Here is a 25,619-nt window from a genome sequence, read left to right on the forward strand (position 1 = left end):
TAGAGAGACGGCAGCTGTTGGAATCTGGAGCCACAAAAAGTTTCCATAAAGGGTCCAGATCCGAAATGTTCGCTGATTATTTTTCATCAACATCTAATTGTTTCTTAAGATTCCAGCATCTGGAATCTGGTTCTCTAATCTACTGGAGTCCATGGGTCGAGCATCATTAGTGAGGAATTATGGACAATTTGGGTAGTGGCCCTTCATCGATGTTCTACTATAATTATGTAATAAAGACATTTGGAATCCAGGTAAAGGAGCGTTCAAGGAGATGATGAGATTGCGTGCTGAGAAGGATGTTGAAAATACACAGGAGCGGGGTAATGGAGAGGAAGGGGGACAACTCACATTTCAGATGGAAGTGGGGTGGATTTGGATGTGGGAAGCCGGGGGTGGGGGGGGTAAAAAGGAGGCGGTGGGTGATCAAGGCGCCGGTAATGTGCTGGCAGGTTAATAACTGCTGGGTTTGGCACGGTGTCCAAGTTCTGAGAACGGGGCCGAAGGCTGCAGCGTGGAGAGGACGAATTGGGGGGAAATAGGAGCAGGGGTAGATCGGGACTGATCTAGTCAGAGGTCTCTCTCTCTCTCTCCGCCTAACTCAGTGGTTTTCAGCCTTCCCCCCACCCACATAACACCTTTAAGTAATCCCTTGCTAACCACAGAACACCTATGGAATTCGTAAGGGATTACTTAAAGTGGTGAGTGGACAGAAAAAGGTCGAGAACCATTGGAACTGCCTTTCCCCCACAACTATGCCAAAAAAAGTAATCTGAAAACGAACCAAGCCAATACCGAGGGCCAAAAGATCGAGGATAATGCGCAGAAGGTACCGCCAGTTAAATCAGGGGTTTTCAAACGTTTTCTTTCCATTCACATTCCACATTAGTAACCCCTTACTAATCACAGAGCACTGGTGGCATCCGACGCTGAGCTGTTTTCATCCACAAGGTAACAGCCGCCGTCTCCCACCCCCTTTAAACGGGTTGTTGCCTGAACAGTTGAGGCTTAACACCGTGGTCGTGAGTTCAATTTTTTTTTCTGGCAAAGTGAGCGAGTCTGCACCCATCACACTATATTTCCGCTATTGACCACCAGTATAGGGTTGGGGGTCTGAGGATGAAATGCAGACAGGAGAGGCTGCAAAAACCATAACTGTACCTACGGTCTCCTAAGACGCGTAGGGTCTCTGTGGCTAGTAAGGGATTAGGTAAGGTGGTGTGCGAGTGGGTTGGGAGATCGGAGAAGCCTGCTGGAGGAACGCACCGGCTCGATCAGTGCGGGCTTGTCCACATGTCGGATTGGACCCTTCAAGACTGATGGGGATTTCCTTCCCTCCCCACTCCGCTCGCTGATGCTCGATCCGTTGATTTCTTCCAGTCGTCCTTTTTGCTTGTGGGCAAAATTGTATAATTTTTTTTTAAAGTTGCGCCAGTGGAACAATACAGCGGGGTGGGGGAGGGGGGGGGAAAGAAGGGAAACTGCAGTAAGGGGAATCGATGTCATTCTGAGAATATCTCATTTCACCCAACAATAAAGACCATATTCATGGTTCATCAAAGCACCAAGAGAATGGTCAGGTGTCTGCTCGCAGCCCACGTTAGGGATAGACCGTAAAGACGCCTCTACCCTACACACCTTCCAAAAACAAAATGTATCACTACAATTTTGCATTCTCAGGTCCAAGGCCCATGTGATGGTAGCTGCATTATTTTTGACTGGGGGGCCTTGGCGAGATGGCAGAATAAAATCCTGTTTAGTTTGAAGATGTAACAGGTTCTGGTGAGGCTGGAAATCTTTCTGATTGTTTTCTAGTCACTTGCTATTTTATTATCATAATATACCACGTATTCCGGGGTGGAGGTAAATGTGCACCAGCCCGTTACGGAGGGGAGGAATCGGGGCTGGGGCGGGGAGGTTAGGACCAAGAACACTAGACAGCAACTTCTTTTCAAAAGTTTTACTTCCTGAAAAAAAAAATAAGGATTATGATAGGCAACTTCAAGCTGAACACAGATAATTTCAGGTTTGGAAGAAGCATTAATTTTTTTTTAATTAAATAACGATACTGACACATTGTGTTAGTTCAACTGGCCTAAAATTGATTGCCAATCATATATGGAATGACCAAAACCACTTGCTTTGAGGGCAATATACTAGTAAAATATGGCAGGAAATCACAATAAAAGGTGATAGCTAGAAAGCCATGTGATTGGGGCAGCTCAAAATCTTCATTGTCCAGAGCAACCATAAGGATCTCAAAGCCATACAGAGTGAAGGAAGTAGATGCTGGATTCTGAAACAAAACCAAGCAGCATCATTGGGAGATAAGGAATAGTGGACAGTTCAGACTGGAAACCTTCATCAAGCCTGTTCAAATCGAAACATTGACTGACCACTTCTACTCATGGATGCTGTCTGGCCTGGAGTTCACTTTCCAGAAGGGAAAGGTAATTGTGCTTTATTTCATAAAAATGTTTGAGAAATCAGGGATAATGTTCTTTTACCTCTACCTGGGGGAAGATCATTAAGGACAGCTCCTGCAGTGCTCTGCTCCCTCTTTGGTGCTTTGTTGGATTAATCAAATTTCTGGAGTCCTGAAGTGGTGTTTACACCAACTAGCTTCTCCTCCAAGATGGAATGATGGCCAGCCAGAGATGACAATCAGTTCATTTTCACGTACAAAAGAAAACAATCCAAGAAAATGAAGGGGTGCAGTTCATGGTGGGAAGGAAAGTTACCAGGGACAATGGTTCACCCAGACAAAATTATGGTTATTGAGCACTAAATTATATCCCTGACTGGATGTGGTACAATATAGCAGTAAGAGCAGTGGGGCCCTTGTTCACGGCCTAAAAATATCTTCTACAGATCCTGTCACCTTGTGCTTAATTATAGCAAGGTCAGATCAAAAAGAATTGGACTCCCATTTTATTAATCATGTCAATCTCTGACAGAGTTGGAAGCCAATCAGAGTCCTAGCTCTCATTATCTTACAGGCCCATTCTCTGAACTTTTGCATTCATTCAATTGCCAGTAATCCATTTCATTTCACAAACTCAACCACAACACTCCACCCCACTACCAGGGTTGAGGGAGGGAGGGGGGGTGGAAAGAGAAACAATTTAAATCAATTAATAAACTAGGTCATGGCTCCATAGTGAAAGCACCCAAGGCTAAGATTGAGTGCAGACCTCCAAAGGTGCACAGCAGGACCATTACCCACTGCATTGTGTGGGCAAGATACAAACCCTTCATGAAAACTTGTTAATTGTTACAGAAATTCAATTAGTACACCTGAGTGGCAATAAGTGTAAAAATCAATTATTGTGATACAAATGTTGAAATCACATTCATTAGGTCAGAGCATCTTTTGGTCTTGTGAATCAGTTACAAGACTGCTTTTTTTTTTGTAACTCAGTCTTGAGTAGGCATTACTGAAAGACTGAAACAAACATCAAATAGTGCTGGACATTGTGAGTACTGAATTTCGTTACATGTGAAATAGTCAACATTTCAATAAACTTTTAAAAAATCACTGTATTCCCTGACATTACCCAGTAAAGCAAACAGCTTAAAGACCATGTATTATTTTACTGCTCTAATGAGAGCATGCAATTTAGTTACCACAAATGTTTTCAAACATTTTGTTGATTTTAAAAGGATAAAGTCCCTGAGGTAAAAAGTGGTGATACTGACATGCCTCCATGTGGTACTTACCAATTTTACCAGTGATGACTAGCTATCTGGTACCTCATTCAAGTGACACTTTTGAGGTGTGATACTAAACAGCAGAACTGACTGACATCACACAGGACACTAGAGCGAAGATTGAACCAGTGTCCGCAGCTGCTCTTGTTTACTTTCCGAAAAGAATGACTCGCAGCAATCTGATAGTTTATGTACTGCACAATAAGTAGGCACAGACAAAGATCAGAATCTGGGGTTTGGAGCAGAACTCACTAACACTCTACCAGGGCATTCCTATTCATGAACATCTCATTTGTTCTTGATGCTGATTTAATTCTTGGTTCAGCATTTGGTAATGTTAGTCAACTCAGAATTTATTGTCATGAACACGAGTCACGAAATTCGTGACTTAGTCTACAGATACAAATCAGCAGCTGTGAATAACTTCCTTCACAGAATTGCCTTTTAGAGGACTGGTGCAATCGCTTCCACCTTGTAGATAACTCATCACTCAGGATCTCAATTGGATCAAATTCAAAAAAGGATTGCATTTCAAACCCATGCCCTAATCTTTAAAAAAGGATTATTTGGTCAAAAAATGTTTTGCTGTTAAAAATCTTCATCCCACAATCAATTTTTATCCTCAGGGACATAAATTAACTTTCTTCATGGACATAAGAAAACTAATTTTATGATAATTTTGTAGTCAACATTGCTAATACTAGGCATTTTAATTCTATGGTTATTTAACCAAATTTCATTCTCCCGCTGAGACTAAGGGATCTGAACTTGATCTCTGGTCCTGATTTTTGCATTAATAGTCTGACCCATCTGCAGAGTACCATGTCACAAATGAATAGATTTCTGCAACAAAAATGAATTTGAAAAGCTGCCTCACTCCATTCCTAATCTGGATACAAAACACACCTTGAGAAAATAGAAAACAGATTACTCCTTGTAATGCACAAAAGGAGGTGTTTGAGGAAGATGGCACAATTTCTTATTTTGAAAATACCCAGTAAAATCGACAATGGTAACATGTGGAGTGAGTTAACATACTCTGAAATAGAGCATGGACAAAAATATTTCCCCCTCCCCTTTCTCTCTTTCCAACAACAGATCCTTTAATCACAACATTTTTAGTACGAATACAAAAGGTTAAACACCAATTGCAAACTTATGCCATTTTTGAAAAAATGCATTTTGTTCAACCTGATTTTATTCCAGCAAGTCGTGCCTATCTATAAAATAATAATTTATAGACTGAGGAATTCACATGCATGTGGACAGGACACTCAGTCAGAGTTATTTGAAAACATCCCGTTAACATTTGACTTATAGCAGGCTGCCTATTACAAAGGTGACTATATAATTTCACCGTAGTAAATCTGCAGTGAACCTTTGTAATTGTGTTCTTCCATCCAATGTATTAATTGAGCTGATTTATTACCAGCCTGGACTGCATCTAGCAGCAATACATTATCACGCTGTAATTTATTGTTAGCTACGCAGTAGTTCAAGATTCCAGAGATTGCACAGAGGGAACATTCCAACCAGAAGATCAGCTTATATTCTGACTATAAACACAGAAGTGATTTAGAATGCCCTCCAGGGGAAGGCTGTTGTGGAAAGCCTTCACAAGAAAACAAAAACTACTTACAAAGCTTTCTAAAGAATAATATTTCAAAGGTGGACAAGAATAAGACAATTAATTGGGAGATATTCCAATAAACTTAAATCATATTTAATTGGTTGTTTGACAATTGACAACTTTTTCAAAACTTCACTTGCTCACACCATCAGTGACCATCACTTTAGACAATTTGGAAGATGAGCCCATCTGTTAGTTCTTGGTCCTAACCACTCTTCCATTGCACAAATGGATCAAGCAAGGGATAATAAATTGTTGTCAACTCTTTATTAAGAACAATGCTAGTGTAGAAGTTAGATAAGCAAAATTAAATACAGAGCAGTAATAATAATGTCTCCTGCAAATGCACATGCAGAACTAATCCACAGGCACAGAAAGTACAGTCTGAGAAAATATTATGGCGATTCATCCTGTGAAAATAAAAAAAAATCCCAAATTACCATTTTATTCCATACAGTTTAAAGAGTAGCTAAAAATGCTATTATAAAAGACAGCACACAAATTAGGACTTCAGCACAAATAGCAGGAAGAGGTGGGAGGAGAGGAAAGTAGCCTGAAGCAATGCACAACAATTCTATAGGGAAGTGCAAGGCAAAAGGATTTGGGGAGAGAATTCCATGGTGGAAAGCATCCTGAAATATAAAAACTATTTTCCCTCAATTGTGTACTTGGAAAGTATAGATATATTCCAAAGTTGCCAGGTGGAAGAGTCTAACCAAGGAGGACAAAAGGAAGAGATTAAAAATAGGCACTATCTCTTGGGGTTGATATTCCTTGCTACTTCAAATCAAGGGAGCATGCCCATTTTGAAACATTTATCTTGACCGTGACTAATTTTAGTTAAAATGCACAGGTTATTTGGGTACCCAAAGCTAAATTAAGTTGAAATCTTGCATAATTATGCCTGAATTACACGTGCTCCAGAAAGATTAACAACCTGCAGGTGAATTTCAGTGATTTGAAGTGAAGTTTTAAAACCCTGGCCTCACTGGGTTCAGGTTCATGAGCCCAATGGTAGCTTATTCTTGATCTCCGAGCTTAGACATTGCACAATGATGCAAAGTTATTAAATCAAATCACAACCGCATATTTAAAAGAATTTTAAAAACTGACCACCAGCCGCACAATAATTACTATATTACCAATGACAAGATAGTTTATTCTGAGGAAAAAAAATGTCTAAATACTGAATTTTAACAAACCACATTTCACAAAGTGTGACTATATCGCATTATATTAGTATAATACTATAATAACTTTGGGCACTTGCCATAAGATTGAACAATGCTGAACCTTCAGAAAATCCTGACGATTCACTAAACTTAGTCATTATAATTCAACTCCACGCACTCTTGGTGCGAAGTGACACAGCTGGCATAGCAGTAAGTGCAACACCTTTATAATGCTGGCGATCCAGGCCAGGGATCAAACCCCATGCTGTCTGAAAGGAGTTTGTATGTTCTCCCAATGCCTGCGTGGGTTTTCCCCGGGGGAGGGGTTCCAGTTTCCTACCACTGTTCAAAACATATCGGGTGTAAATTTAGTGGCATGGACTCTTAGGCCAAAATGGCCTGTTACTGTGCTGTATGTCTAAATTTAATTTTCTTTTAAAAAAAGTGAACTTGGCTGAACATTGTTGATGTCTCCAAAATCAAAAACATCTCTCCTGTTACAGCATCATTTACATGGTAGTTTATTCTAAAACCATTTGCAAACCTACACTGCAAACCTGTAGGTTCAAGGGAAAGAGGAAGCATACAGGACCAAGAAGAGACTATGTATACTTTGAACTAAGATATCAATGATCCTAGAAGATTATTGAAAGAGGAATTGTAGGCAAGTCAGCCAATGGAGAAGACCTGGAAAATCTGGAGTAATCCATTCCTGAAATTATGACGTCCAGTGCAGGATAGATTTCAAAGTGTTTTCCATAAAATCTCGAAACATTGCATCCCGTGTGATCGGAACCTACCCAATGGAAGTCAAATTTAGAAGTTGGTGTCAGTTAGGAATTCAGTCGTTTGAGGACTAGTAAATCGCAGGCTCTTTTTACAATAATACAAAAGCATAAATTGCTAGCAAGAGCCCAACATACATCGAAGGGACAGGTGCGCACTATTTAATGTCAGCACTTCAAAAATCATTGGGGAAAAAAAAAATCAAATTTCAGTGCCATACTCACTTTCACAAACTTTCCATGAAGAAGGTATGGAGATTGAAAATCATGTTGACAGTTAGCATATGCCATTCCTAAACCCATTCCTGCACCAAAAGTAATAGGCCATGCACGCCCTACAAACACACAAAAAAATAAACAAGCTGTTAAATTGCTGGGTGAAATGGTTAAGTACTATTCATAATGAATGCCACAACAGACTCAACTAATTTATGTACAAAACTCTTTTCACTCCCTTCCAAAGGCAAAGTAGTGGAGAACACCAACGTGCAACTCATTCAAGTGATCACACTTTCCATGTGCAAGTAGACAGTAAGTATCAATGCATTATTCAACTACAGGGTCAGCAAATGCTGGCCTGCAGGTGACGTTGGTTTGCTTAGAGTGGGTGGGGAGGGCATAGTTGTGCAGGGGCTAGAAATAATCAGAATTTTGTCCTTTCTACTAATACAATGGTGAAAAAACTAATTAGTTGTAAATTTCCTACTCACTGCTGCATGCACTGTGTAGAACTCAAGTCAATAGTACCAACTCCCTGGACTGCTGAGTTGAAGGGAATTAATACCTGGATCACTTGATCTCTATTGCCCAACCAGATTCCTGCTGATCTGAGCTTTTCAACTCCAACTACCCGAGTCACCTGATTCCAATTGCCACAGCAACCTTCAGATAAAATCTCTGGTGAAGTCTGCTACAACAATTTTAAATTGTAATTAACTTATCTCAGATTGAATGTTGGTTGCAAATCCATGTTATTCAATAAAAAGCTCTAACTATTATGCTTTCAAATTATTGGCTGAACAAGAGATATTCATGTGCCCTAATGCAGGATCTCCCACAATACTGCTAAAAATTATCCACCCTATACAAGTTGCATTTCTCTCATTTGCAATATCTGAAATACTCTTCAATATTTTTAACAGCAGATAATAATACTCACGTTTGAAAGCAACAACAGAAAATACAATTCCTAAGCCAAGGCCAACACCTGAAAATATAATAGAAAATAACAATTAAATATAATATGAAATTTAATCGTCAATATCCTCAAAGTTATTTCGGGAAAGGGGGATATCAAGAGCTACATAGTAAAATCTGTCAATGGTACTACAAGAATGAACATTTCTGTAGTCATACTGCAAAGTGACATTAGTGTCAGATTTAAGATCTCCTTAAATAATTATCCAATTAATGCTGTTCTACAGACCTATTCTCTCGCCAACCTGGGGCAGCAAGGATGGGGGAGGGGACTGAGGTGAAAGGTGGGGGTGGAGTTGGTGTTAACGAAGGTTCAGCTTTTCATCTTGAAAGAGAATCTTCCTTAGGGGCAACTAACACAATTATAACTGGGAGTCAAGTCATGGTGTTCAACAAATTGCAGGAACTACTGCAGGGGGAAAAACTTCCGCCAGCACAACTGTGAATTTTAGTTTGTCTGGTGCTATTAGACGTTACAGATTGATTGCACAAAAAAAGGTAAGTACCTACTAATAAATGAACATACTTCAGCTTGGTGCTAATTAGCTCCATGTTGAAGACTTTTAAGAGCAGGCTCACCTCCAAAAAAGTTTTGTACTTTTTTAATATATGGAGTAATAGCTTGATGAACTTATCAGGATGATACTAAAAACTAGGAGGATCTCAAATTTCATCCACAATGAATTATCTTGAGCAATACTTCAGAACAGAAGGGATTGCTACTCAATCATTAACGAGTGAAAGCCATTGGAAATACAGCAGTGGACACTGATGGAGAACAGATCTAGAATGAGTGGTGATGGTCCAAGAAGGCAAATAGCCTGTCAAGACTCGAGAAACACGAAAGTCTGCAGACGCTACGTCGTAAAAACACACAGAAATGCTGGAGGAACTCAGCCAGTCTTGCAGCGTCCATAGGAGGTAAATACAAGTGAAAAGCAGGCAGGTGTCAGATGTTGCTTATACCTTGGAGAAGGGCTCAGGCCCAAAACATTGGCAACATAACTTTACCTCCTATGAATGCTGCGAGACCTTTTGAGTTCCAACAGCCTTCTGTGTATTTTTGTTAAAACTCTTGGTCCATGTTTACTTGAAGGTACCTGGGGTTAAAATGCAAATTCAATTAAAATCAACATATGGAATGGAGACAAAAACGCGAAAGAAGAAAATTGAACACGAAAAGAGAGCACAAAATAGTAAAAATTGTTGCATGTAATGGCAGGTTTCAAACTAAATCAGCAAAAAGGGCTTGAAAAATACTACATGCATAACAACAATTCTGAATCAGACTTTCACTCCACTGCCTTGAGCAGATTCCTTTCACAAAATCAGTGCATTGATAACTGAAATTCTACAAGTCCTGTTGAGACACGAATGACACTTAGACCCTTAACTTTATTTCGGAGTAATTGCCAAGACAAACTAAAATATTGAAGTTAAACAATCAAGTTAGAGATATTTTCGATCTTTCTGTAGAACACTTCAGCCTCAATCCTCAAAATATTCTGTGCTTCAAGTAATTTTAAATAGTAGTTGGACAGGTACTCAGGGATGAGAAATACAAAGGATTATAGACATAAAACAGAATGCAGCATTAATCACAAATGTTCCTTCAAACATTATTGGAAACTCTTTGGCCTAACTTTTATGTGTAAATTTCTACCATTCTTGCTTAAAGTTTAAAAACACCAGCCAAATTATGTGCAGTAATCACAAAAGTACAAATAAATTAATTTAATCACACACTTGACATTTTGGTCACAAGAGTAGTGGAAATTAGAAATTTTGTGTTCCAAGCATGTTTGAACTTCAAAGCTGACTACAATTATCAATTTCCTAAAATACCGTGCACAGAAATTATACTCAACTAGGACAAGCTAACCATCAACAAGAATGTACAAAATGGGGAAACATTTCGACCTTTAACCTTCATCTCTGCTGCACACCACCTGTCTTCCAGACAGAGATGCATTAAGGTCTTTTTCTGTTGCCCTTAACCTTAGGGCTGGGGCCCACATAAAGGGACTTTATAAAGAGGTCAAGTCTGTATTTTGGAACACATCTCTGGCGTAAGAATCTGTAATACACAAACACGATAGAACACACAGGGAGTGTTCTCAGTAATAGCTTTAATAATTACAGGTTCACCAAGTTCCGGCTTTTACATACTCAATTTCCATCATAGAGCAACACATTGCCTAAAATGCTGTCCACATGACCATGATAATTAATTACATCACTGCCCTACAAAAAGATTTACTGTGATCTTGCTCCAAAATTGAGATTTAACACTGTAACAGCTTCTCAATAAAGGTTAAATTGGCAATAAAAAAAAATGACTGCATTTTGGTTCTATTTAGAATACTGTCTCCCAAATAGAATTATTTACATAAAAATCCACACAAAGAGTTTAGCTACTGAAGGCTAAGCTCTTGAACAATTTCCTTTGAATATGGAGTGGTAAGCCCTTTTGAAATAAGATCTAAATTTTCAACAGTACCAAAATCCACGCTTTTCTATGGGATGCAGAGCAGTGAAGGGTTCTGAATAAATTTGAGAATATACAAAAGAACATGAATGAAATTAAATTTCAAAGTTCATTTTCCGAGAATGTACAAAAACTTTGATCATATACCTTACAAACAAACTTTGATCTACCTTATCCAGAGAGTGCGGGCCCAACAGACTAACCACAAATCTTATTTCACTTCATTAGCTTCACAAAAAATTAGTGGGGGTGGGGAAGTTTTGACTATTTTAATAAAACAATCAGAACTAAATTAGAAGGGAAAACAAAGCAAATAACTGGGCAAAAATTAACAAATACATCTAAAGGTTCATATTCTACTCTATAAATGTGATTTGTATATCAAAAACACCTCATATGGGTGAACAAAAAACTTGCATATGCATATTTTTATTTTTTGAGCATTTCTCTGGGAGATTCTAACCAGGGAGCTGAAGAAGCATGCAAGCATTACAACCACAAGGAATTTCACAGAAATGTTTTCAAAAATGCTAGATAGCGCAGGACAGGTTGAAATAAAGACAGTTAATGTGAAGTAGATGCTGAATCAGTATCGATTTGAAAGCCTGAACAAATTGGGGAAAACTGGACCAGACTGATGGCAATGAGGAGAAAGAAAGCAGAAAACAGACATGAAGCCATAGGTAGATGAACAGGTAGAAAGAGATAAAGCAGTGAAAGAGGCCACAGTTATCTAGAATGAGAAAGTGCAACACAGAAGGTTGGGCTGAGAATGAAATAGTTCAATTTTAAAGATGGAAGAAGGAATCAACCGAGCAAGCAGAGGCCTTTGGCAGTGTAAGGTTTGAGGGGGGGTGGGGGAGTAAGACAAAGTGAAAAAGTGGGGGGTGCAAATGAAAAACAGAAATCTGGCAGGGAGGTGAGGGTGGAGACAAAAATACAACTGCAAATGAATGGTAATCAACCATGAAAGTGATGGAGGATATAAAGAAGAAAAAATGACCAAATGCAGGAAATAAAGCAACAACTTTGGGTAAATATAACCACAAGAGACTCACAGAGCAACTGGAAGGGACACAAAGACAAAAAAAAATGACAGTAATTACTAAAATCAAAAGCATGCAATGCAACAAAAATGCAGAAGAGGACACAAGCAAGCCAAAGTTAAGATGCCTACATTATTTACAGTATAACAGTTATTAATCCAGGAATTTGATTGCATTAACTGAGATGGCGGTAAAACAGCTTGATGAACTTCCAAGCACCAGGTCAAAGGCTGAAATAGAAAGCTAACCCCATTAAATCACCATTCCATTAGGAATTGGTTTTAAAATAAATATTTGCTTCAGATGGATTTGGCCTTCATTTTATCATTTTTTGATGGAGCTTACCAAGACCCATAGCTTCAAAGCAATGCATCATAGTTACAGCCAAGAAGGAAAACCTGTCATTAATAATAGCATGAGCGGGGGAGTCACGTGATGGAGTAGTGGCCGGTAGGGGAACTCCAGCCCTCTCCAGAAAAGTAAAAAGATAGAGAAAAAACAAAGGCACAAACATAAAAACCATAACAAAGTGAAAGTAAAAGTGTGGAGAAAATGGAAGCGAAGAAAGAAAAACCGAAAACAACGGGAAGAAAAGAAGGAAGGATGTCGGAAGAAGAAGGTGAAGGCCTTATCGGTACGAGGAGGCCCGCCGTGGAGAGAGAAGCCCACTCCCTGAGGTCAATGGAAGCCCCGAACTCGGGACTACAAAAATGGCTCACGGAGCCAAAAAAAAGTGCGCAATCACACATGTGCGAGGATGCGCAAGACAAAAATAACACTGACGGGAGGGGGGACCAGCTGAGGAGTAGATCTCCACAGCTGAAACAGACAACAACACAACAGCAAGAGGAAAACAGAAAATAACAAGAAGGAAGAGAGTAAAAATAAGAAATCAAAGAAACAACAGATGACCAACCCAGGAAGACCAACACCAAGACACTTCTAATAAAAATAAGAAGACCAAAAATACCCAACAAAATAAAACAAACAACCCAACAAGAAAACTAGAAGAGACAGAGGTAAAGGACACAGATCCTGGAGTGGACTCAGAAGAAGAGGAGGAAGAACAGAGAGAAATGGAAGATGAAGGGAAAGTATATGGATATATATATTTTTTTAAATATATGGAAACAGTAAAAGAATGGCGATCACAAGAATTCAGTGAAATAAAAAGAAGAATAAAAAGTACAGAAGAAAAAGTTAATAGATTAGAGATGATCATGACAGATATAGGAAAAAGAGTAGACAAAGTGGAAGAACGAGAAACAGCCATAGAAAGGGAAGTACGTGGCTTAAAAAAGAAATTAGAAGAATCTGATAAAAAAAAGTTAAAGAAACACAGGAGCTGTTAGCTCAGAAGATAGATATAATGGAAAATTATAATAGAAGAAACAATATAAAGATAGTGGGCCTTAAGGAAGATGAAGAAGGCAAAAATATGAAAGAATTTATAAAAGAATGGATCCCCAGGGTCCTAGAAAGACCAGAATTACAGGAAGAAATGGAAATAGAAAGGGCACACAGAACATTAGCCCCTAAACCACAACACAACAAAAACCAAGATCCATTCTAGTAAAATTCCTAAGATATACAACAAGAGAAAATATATTGGAGAAGGCAATGAAAAAAATAAAAGACAAAAAACCACTGGAATACAAGCGTCAAAAAAAATTTTTCTATCCAGATATAAGTTTTGAACTCCTGAAGAAGAGGAAGGAGTTCAATGCAGCAAAAACGACCCTATGGAAAAAAGGTTATAAATTTATGTTAAAATACCCAGCGGTACTTAAAATAGTTATTCCGGAGCAGCAAAGCAAACTATTCTCGGATCTGGAAGAAGCACGAAAATTCGCAGAACTACAAAGCAGACAGAGAGATGAAGAGATGTAACAAGAACAAAAATGACAACAAACTATATGTATATGTGTGTATGTAAATATATGTGTATATATGAAAAATAGAGTATAGGTAAGAACTAAGAAGGGAAGAAAGGGAAGAAAGGAAGTAAGGAGGGAATTAAGAGAGTGACCTTTGTTATATATGAAGATTAAAATCTTTTCTGGGGGGGCTGGGTGGGGAAAAATAACAGTCACTGCGAAATCAGTTGACGCTTGCGAGCAGATTCGCAAATCCAAATGGAGAGGGGAGATGTGGTTGCTCGACAAGGGACAAAGGGCAACTCAGAAAGGGGAGGGACTATTGGGGTTAAAGGAATTTTAGATATGAGAATAGTGGAAATATTTTATGTTTTAGAAATGTTGTCTAATAATGTGTTCAAAAAAAGAAAACAGAAATGGATAAGAATGGAAGGTGGTGATGAGGAAATGGAAAGGAAAGATTAACAAAGTATGAAATGACTATGTTGAACTATATGACTTTAAATATTAATGGAATACATAACCAAATCAAAAGGAAGAAACTGTTAAATTTACTGAAAAAAGAAAAAATTGATATAGCATTTGTACAAGAAACACATCTAACTGAAGTGGAACACAAGAAATTAAAGAGAGATTGGATAGGACATGTAACAGCAGCATCATATAATTCAAAAGCCAGAGGAGTAGCTATATTAATCAATAAAAATGGACCAATCAAAATAGAAGAGGAAATAATAGATCCAGCAGGGAGATATGCAATGATAAAATGTCAGATATATTCAGAATTTTGGAATTTACTCAATGTATATTCACCTAATGAAGATCAAAAATTTATGCAAGATATCCTTTTGAAGATAGCAGATACGAAAGGGAACATACTAATAGGAGGGGATTTTAACCTTAATTTGGATTCAAACATGGATAAAACTGGAAAAAAACTAACAGAAAGAACAAAGTAACCAAATTTATAATTAAATCGATGCAAGAAATGCAACTTTTGGATATATGGAGGAAACAACACCCAAAGGAAAAGGAATATTCATATTATTCGGGCAGACATAAAACATATTCAAGGATAGACCTATTCCTGTTATCAACCCACATTCAAGGGAGAGTTAGGAAAACGGAATATAAAGCTAGACTATTATCGGACCACTCACCCCTATTATTGGCAATAGAGCTAGAGGACATCCCACCAAGAATGTATAGATGGAGATTAAACTCCATGCTACTTAAAAGACAGGATTTTAGATAATTCATTGAACGACAAATTAAAATGTACTTTGAAATAAACACGGAATCAGTGAAAGATAAGTTTATACTATGGGATGCAATGAAAGCGTTCATCAGAGGGCAAATAATAAGTTATGTAACTAAGATGAAGAAGGACTACAATCGGGAAACAGAACAGTTGGAAAGGGAAATAACAAATATAGAAAAAGAATTAGCAATAAAGGAAGATACAACTAAAAGTGAATTGGCAGATAAAAAAATAAAATATGAAACACTACAAACATACAAGGTGGAGAAGAACATAATGAAGACAAAACAGAAATATTATGAGCTAGGAGCACAAAATTTTGCGTGGCAGCTTAAGACAAAACAAACTAAAAGAATGGTATTGGCATTAAGGAAAAAGGACAAACAAATTACATATAATCCAACGGAGATCAATGAAAACTTCAGGGAATTCTATGAGCAACAAAATCAAACTGAAAACGAAGGGAAAGAAGACAAAAAAGATGAATTTCTAACTAAAATTGAACTACCGAAATTACAAACATAGGAGCAAAATAAATTAATAAAACCATTTGAAATAGAAGAATTACAGGAGATATTAAACAAAACTACCAAACAATAAAAGACCAGGAGAGGATGGATTCCCAATAGAATTCTATAAAACATTTAAAGACTTATTAATTCCTCCCCTCTTGGAAGTAATCAACCAGATTGATAAAACACAAAGCATACCAGATTCATGCAAAACAGCAATAATTACAGTAATACCAAAGACAGGGAAAGATCCACTTGCACCAGCGTCATATAGACAAATATCTTTACTTAACACAGATTACAAGATAATAGCTAAACTATTAGCAAACAGATTGGGCGACTCTGTACCAAAAATAGTAAATCTAGACCAAACTGGATTTGTTAAAAAAAGACGAACAACAGACAATATCTGTAAATTTATTAACTTAATTCATGCAGTAGAAGGAAATAAAACTCCAACAGTAGCGGTTGCTTTAGACGCAGAGAAGACCTTTGACAGAGTAGAATGGAATTATTTATTCAAAGTACTACAAAAATTCAGCCTACCAGAGAAATATATTAATTGGATTAAAGCAGGGGTGTCAAACTCAAATTCACGGAGGGCCAAAATTAAAAACTTGGACTAAGTCGAGGGCTGAACTAAATATTTATTGAAAATTTTCAACAACATCTGCATGTTTTCTCTTCTTTCAACATATGTAATGTTAAACTTTTTCTTATTAAAATAAATGTTTAATAATAGTTTTGGATAAACTCTTTCATTGTCATTGGCCCATTTCCTTTAGCGTTCTGAAACCATGCACATGACGAGTCAATGAGGGATGATTAAAGCAGTGGTCTTCAAACTTTTTCTTTCCACCCTCAGACCACCTTAAGCAATCTCTTACTAATCACAGAGCACCAATGGCACAGGGACGCGAGTGGAAAGAAAAAGGTTGAGAACTGTTGTATTGTGGTAACTCCACATCTGATTAGGTTAATTGTTAGGAAAGTGGTCAGAGAAGGACCCCCCCCCACCCAAAGAAAGGCTTAAATCACAGGAACAAAATAAGCTTCCGTCTCACTGCTCCCAATCTTACACACAGTCTTGATGTGGAATGTGGGGTCGCAGCTCCACGTTCACCCGAGTTCAGGTGCTGTCTGTGTGGAGTTTGTACGCTCTCCCCTTGTCTTGGACCAACAGGTCGGTCGCCTGACGAAGGCACCCGAACCCCCCGTTGAAACGCCGGCGTCCGGGGCGGTGGAGGAATTGGCTGAGAAGAGCGCGTTGCTCCCACCCCCCTCCCATGGTTGGAGAGGGATTAAACTGCGATCTCACAGCGCCGGGCTCGTCTCCAACAAAAGGAGCGGGAGGCAGGGTCCGCCGTGCACGGAGCGAGGGGGAAGGCATTGCCAATGAGACGTTCGGTCCGGCGTCGCCGCTGAAGCGCAGACCCAGCGAGGATGGTCCCCAACTCCAGCCGTGTCTGTGTGTCCGGGAGCCGGGCGGGCTGAGTGCGGCGCTCCGATCCCCGGGATTCGGGACTGAGATCTCTCCACACCTCCGGCGTCTTCATTTTCACCTTCAGTGTGGATTCGCCGTACTGGCGCGGCAGCCAGCGGGCCAAATCTAATATATATTTAATATGATGTTGCGGGCCAAATATAATTATATCCAGAGTTTGACATGTGTGGATTAAAGCATTATATAAGGGGCCATTGGCGAAAGTGACAGTAAATGGATATATAATCAAAACAATTTAACTTAAGCAGATCAGCAAGGCAGGGATGTCCACTATCTCCCTCACTGTTCGCGTTAGCTATAGAACCACTAGCAGAACTGATAAGAACAGAAAATAAAATAAGAGGGATAAAAATAAAAGAGAAGGAATATAAAATCAGTCTATTTGCAGATGACGTTATAATATACTTAGTAGAACCAAAAATATCAATAAAAGAATTACATAGGAAATTGAAGGAATATGGAGAAGTATCGGGGTACAAGATCAACGCAAACAAAAGTGAAGCAACGCCAATGAATAATGCGGATTTCACAAAGTTTAAGAAAGAATCGCCATTTAGATGGCAAACACAAGCAATGCGATTACCTAGGTATACAACTAAATAAAAACCTCGGCCATCTATATAAACTCAATTACCATCCATTAATGAAAAAATTACAAGACGACTTAGAGCATTGGAAAGACTTACCTCTAACAATGATAGGAAGGATAAACTGTATTAAAATGAACATTTTCCCAAGGATACAATACCTATTTCAGTCATTACCAATACACCTAACAGAGAAATTCTTCAAGGAGTTAAAGAAAATAATAAGGAAATTCTTATGGAAAGGGGGGAAACTGAGGATAGCACTAAATAAATTAACAGAATGGTACAAACAAGGAGGCTTACAACTACCAAACTTTAAGAATTATTATAGAGCCGCACAATTAAGATACCTATCAGATTTTTATCAAACAAGGGGAAAACCAGATTGGACCAGATTAGAACTAGATAAAATAGGGGAGAAGATACCTGAACATATACTATATAAATGGGATGAAAAATTGGTGTGATGTAGGAATTCACCGGTATTGCATCATCTGCTCAACATTTGGAAGAAGATTCATGTAGAAAGGAATAAAACAAATTACCAACTACCAAAACTAATATTGACGCAAAAATCAGCTAATCCCTTTCTAGATAACCTTTCCTTTCGAGGATGGGAGAGAAAAGGGATCAAAAGAATAGAAAATTGTTTTTTCGGGAAATAAATTATTATCCTTTGAACAAATGAAGGATAAATATAATATAACTCACGATACAATGTTTGCATACTACCAACTGAAAACCTACTTGAAGGACGAATTGGGAATCAGGCTGAGGTTACCAGAAGGAAGCAATTTTGAATATGTGATTACAGACACAATGATAATTTAAAAATTTGTAACAAACATGTACATCAAACTGCAAGAAAAGGAGAACAAGGAAACAAACGGTAAACCTAAACAAAAATGGGAACAAGATCTAAACATAAAGATAAAGAATTTAACATGGGAGAAGCTATGCTCCAGAACTATGAGAAATATAATAAAAACGAGGTAATGCATGATACAATATAACTTGATACACAGGCTATACATCACACTTCAAAAGTTAAATAAATGGGACCCAACAGTATCAGACAGATGTTTTCACTGTAAAAAGGAAACGGGAACAACAATTCATGCAATTTGGACATGTTAGAAAGTAGAAAAATTTTGGGAAGATCTAAACCAGATATTAAATAAAATCACAAAAAGCAATATACCAAAAAACCCAGAAATCTTCCTCCTAAGTAATATAAGAAACAAAGAATTTGGACTCGATTTGGATGGAGCACAAAAAAGATTTGTTATGATATCCCTAGTTGTAGCAAAAAAATGTATTATGTCAACCTGGAAATTAGAAGACAACTTGAGAATACAACAATGGTACATAGAAATGAATAAATGTATTCCATTAGAAAAAATAACATATAATTTAAGAAATAACATTACAATATTCAAACAAATATGGGAGCCATACATGAAACACAATAGAGAAATCCTACCGTGGACTTCCACCACCTAAAATGACAGAAGGAGAAGATAACGAAAAGAACTGACTCAATAACATGACCTGTGCACAGGTCCACCATTCAATGCATCTTGTAGAATAACTCTGAAACACTAATCTGAACACCTGGCTTTTTCCAAAACTTTTGACCCATTTCAATGTATGTACTTGCCAGATGGCTGTTTGGGATTTAGATTGTTTTTATAATTTGATACTGATTGATGGAAACCAGCATCTCGTTAAATTAGCATACGAGCAATTAGCTTGGCCAAAAGACCTAAATAAAAGTAGTTTCAAAATGGAACAGTAGCCTTATTGTACTCCAATACATTAATATATTGTTGAGTGGCTGCTCAGTAATCTGAATTATTTTTATAATTAACTAGTATTATACCATGGATTGGATTCTAATGGAGTAGATGAAGGATGCCAAAACTCATTTAAAATGTGGCCTTTATGGCACTTCAATAAGGGTGACTCTCATTTTCTGTTCTCATATTTAATAGAGCATGCTGGAATCAGACTAATGAAATGTTTATTAAAGTAACTTGATAAATATCAAATTGAGTGCTCCAATTTCGGAAATTACCAGCAGTGAATACAACTGGTAATACCACTTCCACAGATTGAGGTTAAAATCCCAACTGATGTCCAGCATCTTACTCACATGGAAGAAAATGCAACTTTCTTGAAATTGAGAAGATAATAGTGTAAACCAATTCAGTAGTCAGCTTACATTCAACCACACAGGTTGACAGCACGTCTGGCTGGAACTCATGATTTGTTATAAGAATTCAGTTAATGGGATTTTATAAATTAGATCAAATTGTTTTAGTTATATTTTTACACTACTTTGATTTTAAAGAGCAATCTATGGAAAATTATAATAATACATAGGTCAACACATGCAACACAAACATTACCAAACAAAAGAGTCTGCAGATCCTGGGGTTGAACACAATACACAAATGTGCTGAAGAAACTCAGCAGGTCACGTAGCATCCATAGGAAGTGTGATCTGACAAAGAGCCCAGGCCTGAACATTGGCTATCCATTACTTCCTGTGAATGCCATGTGACCAGCTGATTTTCTCCAGCACATGCTGTGTATTGTAGACAGCATGTTCTTTTTTTTTTTTTAAAGCCCACTACAAACATTTTCCCTCTTCCTAGCCTCACATTCTATCATTCTTCTTGTGCTCAACTGGTAATGCCATCTGGGACTAGTCAGTAGCCAAGATCCACCACAGATCCTCTTCCCAGTCAGGGAAGTGCCACGATCGAAACTTAACATTACTCAGACTGGAAAGTCAGCTTTAGATTCATTTCCACTATGCAATATACAATACAATTTCACTTCTATACTACAATTTAATTTCTCCCAATCTCCACAGCAAAAAAAAAACCTTAAACAGACGACAATTAAGCATTAGAGTTCACAGCACTCAGGATATTTAACTATTTTTAAATAAAGTATCCAAGACAAATAACTGAATTAAAACTATGAAACTGAACAGCTTGCTAAACAATCTTCTTAGGACATCAGCTGGACACACCAATGAGCAGACTCAAACAATAAACTAGACTGTCTTCCCTTCATAAAGGGATTTAAATGTTTTTTTTGTATAGAATTTTTGCAAATTACTTGGGTATAATACTGCTGCCATTTTTCATTCAAGTTGCATATACTGATAAAATGTGGAGCATACCATTTCCCCATTACTGATAGATAATTGCATTAAATACCTGTGGAATACAGTTTACTTAAACAATATTTTATTTGTAAAAAGTATCAGAAGCTGGATATCAAAACTGTAAAACTGGAAGTTGTCATTTCCAGCATAGTCACTGGAATGGACAAAAAAAAAATAAAGACGCATTCTTTCACATCTAAAAAGTTGCATTGAAATTCATCAGACACATCAACCTGGTCTTCGTCTCCTCAAGTTCTTCCCCATCATTTCTTGCTCTTGCACCAGAACTGGCTAATTCTGACTCAAATTGGAAAGGCTAATTATTTGAAATTGCAAAATTCAACAATGAATCATTGTAACTCTTGGTATCCTGCACCTGCACCAGATTGTTAGATGCCAGATAAGCCAGTTTTTCAGTTGCTTGAGTCTCATTCTTACAATGCCCAATACACCAGCATTAAGAATAAACAGTTTAAAAGACAAAAATACTACACTACTTACACTGAACAATCTTCCTTGCATAATATATAATTCTTAAAGTATTTTATTTTCAATTACGCTCTTTGAAAACATTTAACTGTTGCTGCATCTGCAGTTTCCTCCCCCTCCACGGAGACACCCAAATTACGAACAATAACATTAGAATTAACCCCCCCCTACCTTCCCCACGTTTACAGATAAAGCCTTTCAATATACTAATAAAGACTCCTTCTCAGCAGGGACAAGGAGACATTTTAAGAGAGTGACCCCCAATGGTGAGCGACATCAACCAGCTCTTCAAGCTGGGTGACACCCTTTTATTGAAACACAACTTTATTCAAACAGGTGCTACGAGCAAAGCATGACCAAGGCACTATGGTGGCTGAATAGTTGCTCCTATTTTCACCAAAGGTTTAGGTGTTACTTCGGATAACGTATTCTTTCACAATTTTAAACGTTTATTTAAATTTTTATTTATTCTTATGTATTTTAATTCTTTTTATTTATTTACTTTCCACAATTGCTTTTTCAGTTGCTTGAATTCTGGGGAACAGGGGTTTTACAGAACCGGCATGTACAAAAGTAAGATGACCTTACATTGGACTTTGTGGGATCAACCCAAGGGGGCAAAGACAGAGTGGGAAAGGGATCGAGAATTAAAGTGGTAGGCAACTGGAAGCAGTATCACACTTGTGGATTGAACTGAGGAACTTCTACAAAGCAGTCACCAGATTTTCACTTGATTTCTCCACTATAGTGAAAACCACATTATGACCATTGAATGGAGAACACCAGATTGGAAATAGTTCAAGTGGTTTACTGCTTCCAGAAGTGCTTGATGAGGTGGAATTGCTTTGCCCAGAGTAGTTAATGTGAAATTCTCTGCGCAAGGTAGGCACTGAAGCCTACCTCATGTAAAATATTTAAGAGAACAGTAAGGTATATTTTTGCAATCAGGGAATTAATAATGATGGGAAAAGGTAGGAAGGTAGAGCAGAGTCCTCAGCCAGATCAGCCATGTTTTATTGAATGACAGAGCAGGCTCTTATTTCATGTTTGGATTCCTGGAATGGTACAAAGGGAAGAGGTAAAAGACTGGGTACTAACACAAGTCAGCAACAATTATGACAATGTTGGATTGGGATTTGGAGGAGCTGAAGCTTATAAAGAGCGGGTAAATAAAACCAAGAGGATTTATGTTGCAGAAAGTGGGAAGATTTTAAAATTCATGAACAGGATGTGGGCAGCACTCACAAAGGCCAACAATTCTTGAACTACAGCACTCCATATGCAGAAGGTATCCCTTGTTATACTCCCTATACAGTCATGACTGTGACCAAACACTACTCTAACTCCTCTACAAGTTTAACACCACTGTCAGGCTAGATTTCAAAAGAGAATATATAAAGGAGATAGAGTTCTTGAGGCATGGTGTCAGGATACAATCTCTCCATCTCTGGAACAGAGATCTTGAGGCACGGTGTCAGGATAACAATCTCTCCATCTATGGAACAGAACACTACAGCCATTTGGTCTTTGCCATTGTGCCAATCTACCCCCCCCCCAAAAAAAAACTTGAGCACTTCCTACCTCATAATCCTTTATTTTTCTTTCATCCTTGTGCCCATCTAAAAGTCTCTTGAATGCCCCCAATGTTTCAGCCTCCACCACCTTCCCTGACAAGGCATTCCAGAAACCCAAAACTTACCCCTGATGTCTCCACCAAACTTTCCTCCCTTCACTTTGTGCAGAAATCTTCTGGTATTTGCTATCCACCTTATCTATACTCCTCAGAATCCTGTAGACCTCTATTAAGTCACCTCTCATCCTTCCAGAGAAAAGTCCTAGCTCTGCTAACCTTACCTCAAGACATATTTTGCAATCCAGAATGAATGAATCAAATGAATGAGCTGGTTTTGATTTCAGGAAATAGAGAGGAGTACACATCCAAGTACATTTCAGTGGTGCTAAGTTAAGTCAAGTGTATTGACATCTGATAGTACAATCCGACAGAACAGGGTTCTCCACTCCTCAGTGCAAAACAGAGATGGAGAACATTTAAAAGTTCTCAGAAGCTCTTGGTCTAGTCATGTTAACTTCTGCTCTCGTGAAAACAGTAAAACTTTAAAGAAACTTCGGCAGAAATCCCAGATTTAAGGTCGCAATGGCTGTGCAAAGAGGGCACGCAAAGTGAGATGGAATCGTGTACCTGAGCACTTGCAGACATGCAGGATCAGGATACTGAACACAGCGAAAAAAATTAAAAGTAATAATTAAACTTCCCTGGAATGGGTCAAGCCTCAAAACCAAAAGTCGCTTGAAATCAGGGCAAAAGTGCCAGAAATAAAAGGCATATTTTAAAGAACGATCATATTATTAGTTCGTTTGGACTCAATTTACTCATTTATTTTTCCCTTCCCCAGGGACACAGCTTTAACTGTTTGGCCTCACCCTCCCCCAACATCCATACAGAAATGTTGACCTATTATTGTCCTTCCTTAGTCGTTTATCCCGACCCGAGGCCATGAATGGACGCACGTCTTCCTCCTGCTCCCAATCCACCAAGGTCAACGCCTATTACCACTTCAGCATTCAGGCCAACATATGAGGAATGGCAGTACTTCGAGGGCATGCTGGAAACGGAATGAGATCAGCCCCGACCGGCGGAAAGTTTGAAGGGAAACTCCGTGCTGCAGACAGTGGACGGGCTGCACTCGCCATGCTGGGTTCCAGGGCATCCACGACAGGGCCGTCGGTCCAATTCAGCCTACGATTCGAGCCCCGCCCCACATCACCAGTCCTCCGCGCGACTGACGGCCGTCAGAGCAACTTTACCTAACTTAACCACTGTATCTGCCAGGCACCGCTCCACCTTCCTGCCGACTTCGGCCTCCGCCATCTTGAACGCCTCTCACTGGCTCTCGCGAGAGCAGGCCGTGATTTGATGGGAGGTGGGGGGGGTGCAGCCACGTGACCGGAAAACCGGCGGCGGTCTGGTAAGAGGAATGTGTGAGAGGAAGATCTATGATTCTTCTATTAACCTTGTTTCACATCAGCAAACAGAAATACTTCATTAGCATTCTTATTAATACATTGGCAAATTTGCAAACCACATCAGTGTTATTTATTATTCATTGCATCATAAAATGCAGAAACTACTGAATATTCCATTTCCCACTGGATTATTCTGCTCTTCCCCTCACCTCCATCTGATCCCTCTATCCCACCATTCTCACCTCTTATCAGATTCCATGATAGCCTCTAATTACTCACTCCACCCTGTATGACTCATTTTCCTTCACTTCTCCCCTTTTGTTGTTTAGAATAGGACCATTGCTGCACAGAACAGGCCCTTCAGCCCACACTGTTGTGCTGACCTTTGTAAACTTGTTTACTTTCTATCCCTTTGTCCTTCTGTCAATCTCCTGCCTCTTTCCGTCATGTTTCATCAATCCCATATCAGATTGCCCAGATTGGAAATATAGAAACCTGCACCTCATCTGTGTCCAAATGATCTCCTAGCACTAAATAAAAGTCCTAAAATAACATGCCAAAAGAAAGCATTTCATTTAGATTTTGATAATGCTGCAGGAACTCGGCAGGTCTTGCAGCGTTCCTGGGAGGTAAAGATATAATAACCAACTTTTTGAGCCTGAGGCCTTCCTCCAGGTATGAGTAAAAAGCAGGCAGGCACCTGAATTAAAAAGAAGGATGGGGGAGGAGTACATTCCAACAGTTTAAAAAAAAGGAGTTAATTGGATATGGAGAGGCATCTAGGAATGAGGAAAGGTGAGACTTGATTGGGGAGGGGGGTGGCTCCAAATGAAAGGAGACAGAGGAAAAGGGAAAGAGAGAGAGAGACAAAGCTAGAGGAAAGGAGACATAGGGAAAGATTGAGGAGGTGGGAAGAGAAGTTGATATTTGACATCTTCTACAAACCCACAAATACCACAGTTTCCTTGACTAAACCTCTTTACATGGTACCCTGTAAGGATTCCATTTCTTTCTCTCAATTCCTCTGTCTCATTCACTTCTGCTCTCAGGACAAGGTCTTGTAAGCCAGATTATTAGAGATGTCCTCCTTCAAACAACGTGGCTTCCCCTCTACCATCATCAACTTGGCTCTCACCCTCAATTCCTTCATTTCCCGCACATCTGGCCTCGCCCCCCTCTGCCCCCATGTGCAACGAC

At 38.7% G+C, this 25,619-nt stretch overlaps 1 protein-coding gene and 1 long non-coding RNA gene across 3 annotated transcripts; one reads left to right on the forward strand and one right to left on the reverse strand.

Moving 5' to 3' along the window:
* Positions 1 to 251: 251 nt before the first annotated feature.
* Positions 252 to 8,279, forward strand: LOC138754494 (uncharacterized). 2 transcript variants are annotated; one of them, XR_011351794.1, is made up of 4 exons: positions 252 to 320; positions 2,240 to 2,447; positions 7,759 to 7,826; positions 8,111 to 8,279. It is a non-coding gene; the product is annotated as an uncharacterized lncRNA (long non-coding RNA). The 2 variants fall into 2 exon arrangements; XR_011351795.1 differs by lacking the exon at positions 252 to 320 and adding an exon at positions 542 to 826.
* On the reverse strand, positions 5,416 to 24,371 carry micos10 (mitochondrial contact site and cristae organizing system subunit 10). The gene is made up of 4 exons (XM_069918836.1): positions 24,264 to 24,371; positions 8,455 to 8,502; positions 7,521 to 7,630; positions 5,416 to 5,748 (listed from the first exon to the last, which is right to left on the reverse strand). Exons 1-4 carry the CDS (start codon positions 24,325 to 24,327, stop codon positions 5,734 to 5,736), a joined length of 237 nt encoding a protein of 78 aa, XP_069774937.1. The 5' UTR covers positions 24,328 to 24,371; the 3' UTR covers positions 5,416 to 5,733.
* Between the last annotated feature and the right edge of the window lie 1,248 nt (positions 24,372 to 25,619).

This window comes from Narcine bancroftii, chromosome 2, assembly GCF_036971445.1.
Source record: "Narcine bancroftii isolate sNarBan1 chromosome 2, sNarBan1.hap1, whole genome shotgun sequence".
NCBI lineage: Eukaryota > Metazoa > Chordata > Chondrichthyes > Torpediniformes > Narcinidae > Narcine > Narcine bancroftii.

Bases quoted from the DNA above. Each gene is read 5' to 3' on its own strand.
- micos10 (XM_069918836.1), bottom strand. From the start codon at position 24,327: ATGGCGGAGGCCGAAGTCGGCAGGAAGGTGGAGCGGTGCCTGGCAGAT. The intron at 8,503-24,263 runs GTAAAGTTGCTC...TTATATTTTCAG, and splicing joins AGATACAGTGGTTAAGTTAG to GTGTTGGCCTTGGCTTAGGA. The intron at 7,631-8,454 runs GTGAGTATTATT...GTGTGTTTGTAG, and splicing joins TTCTGTTGTTGCTTTCAAAC to GGCGTGCATGGCCTATTACT.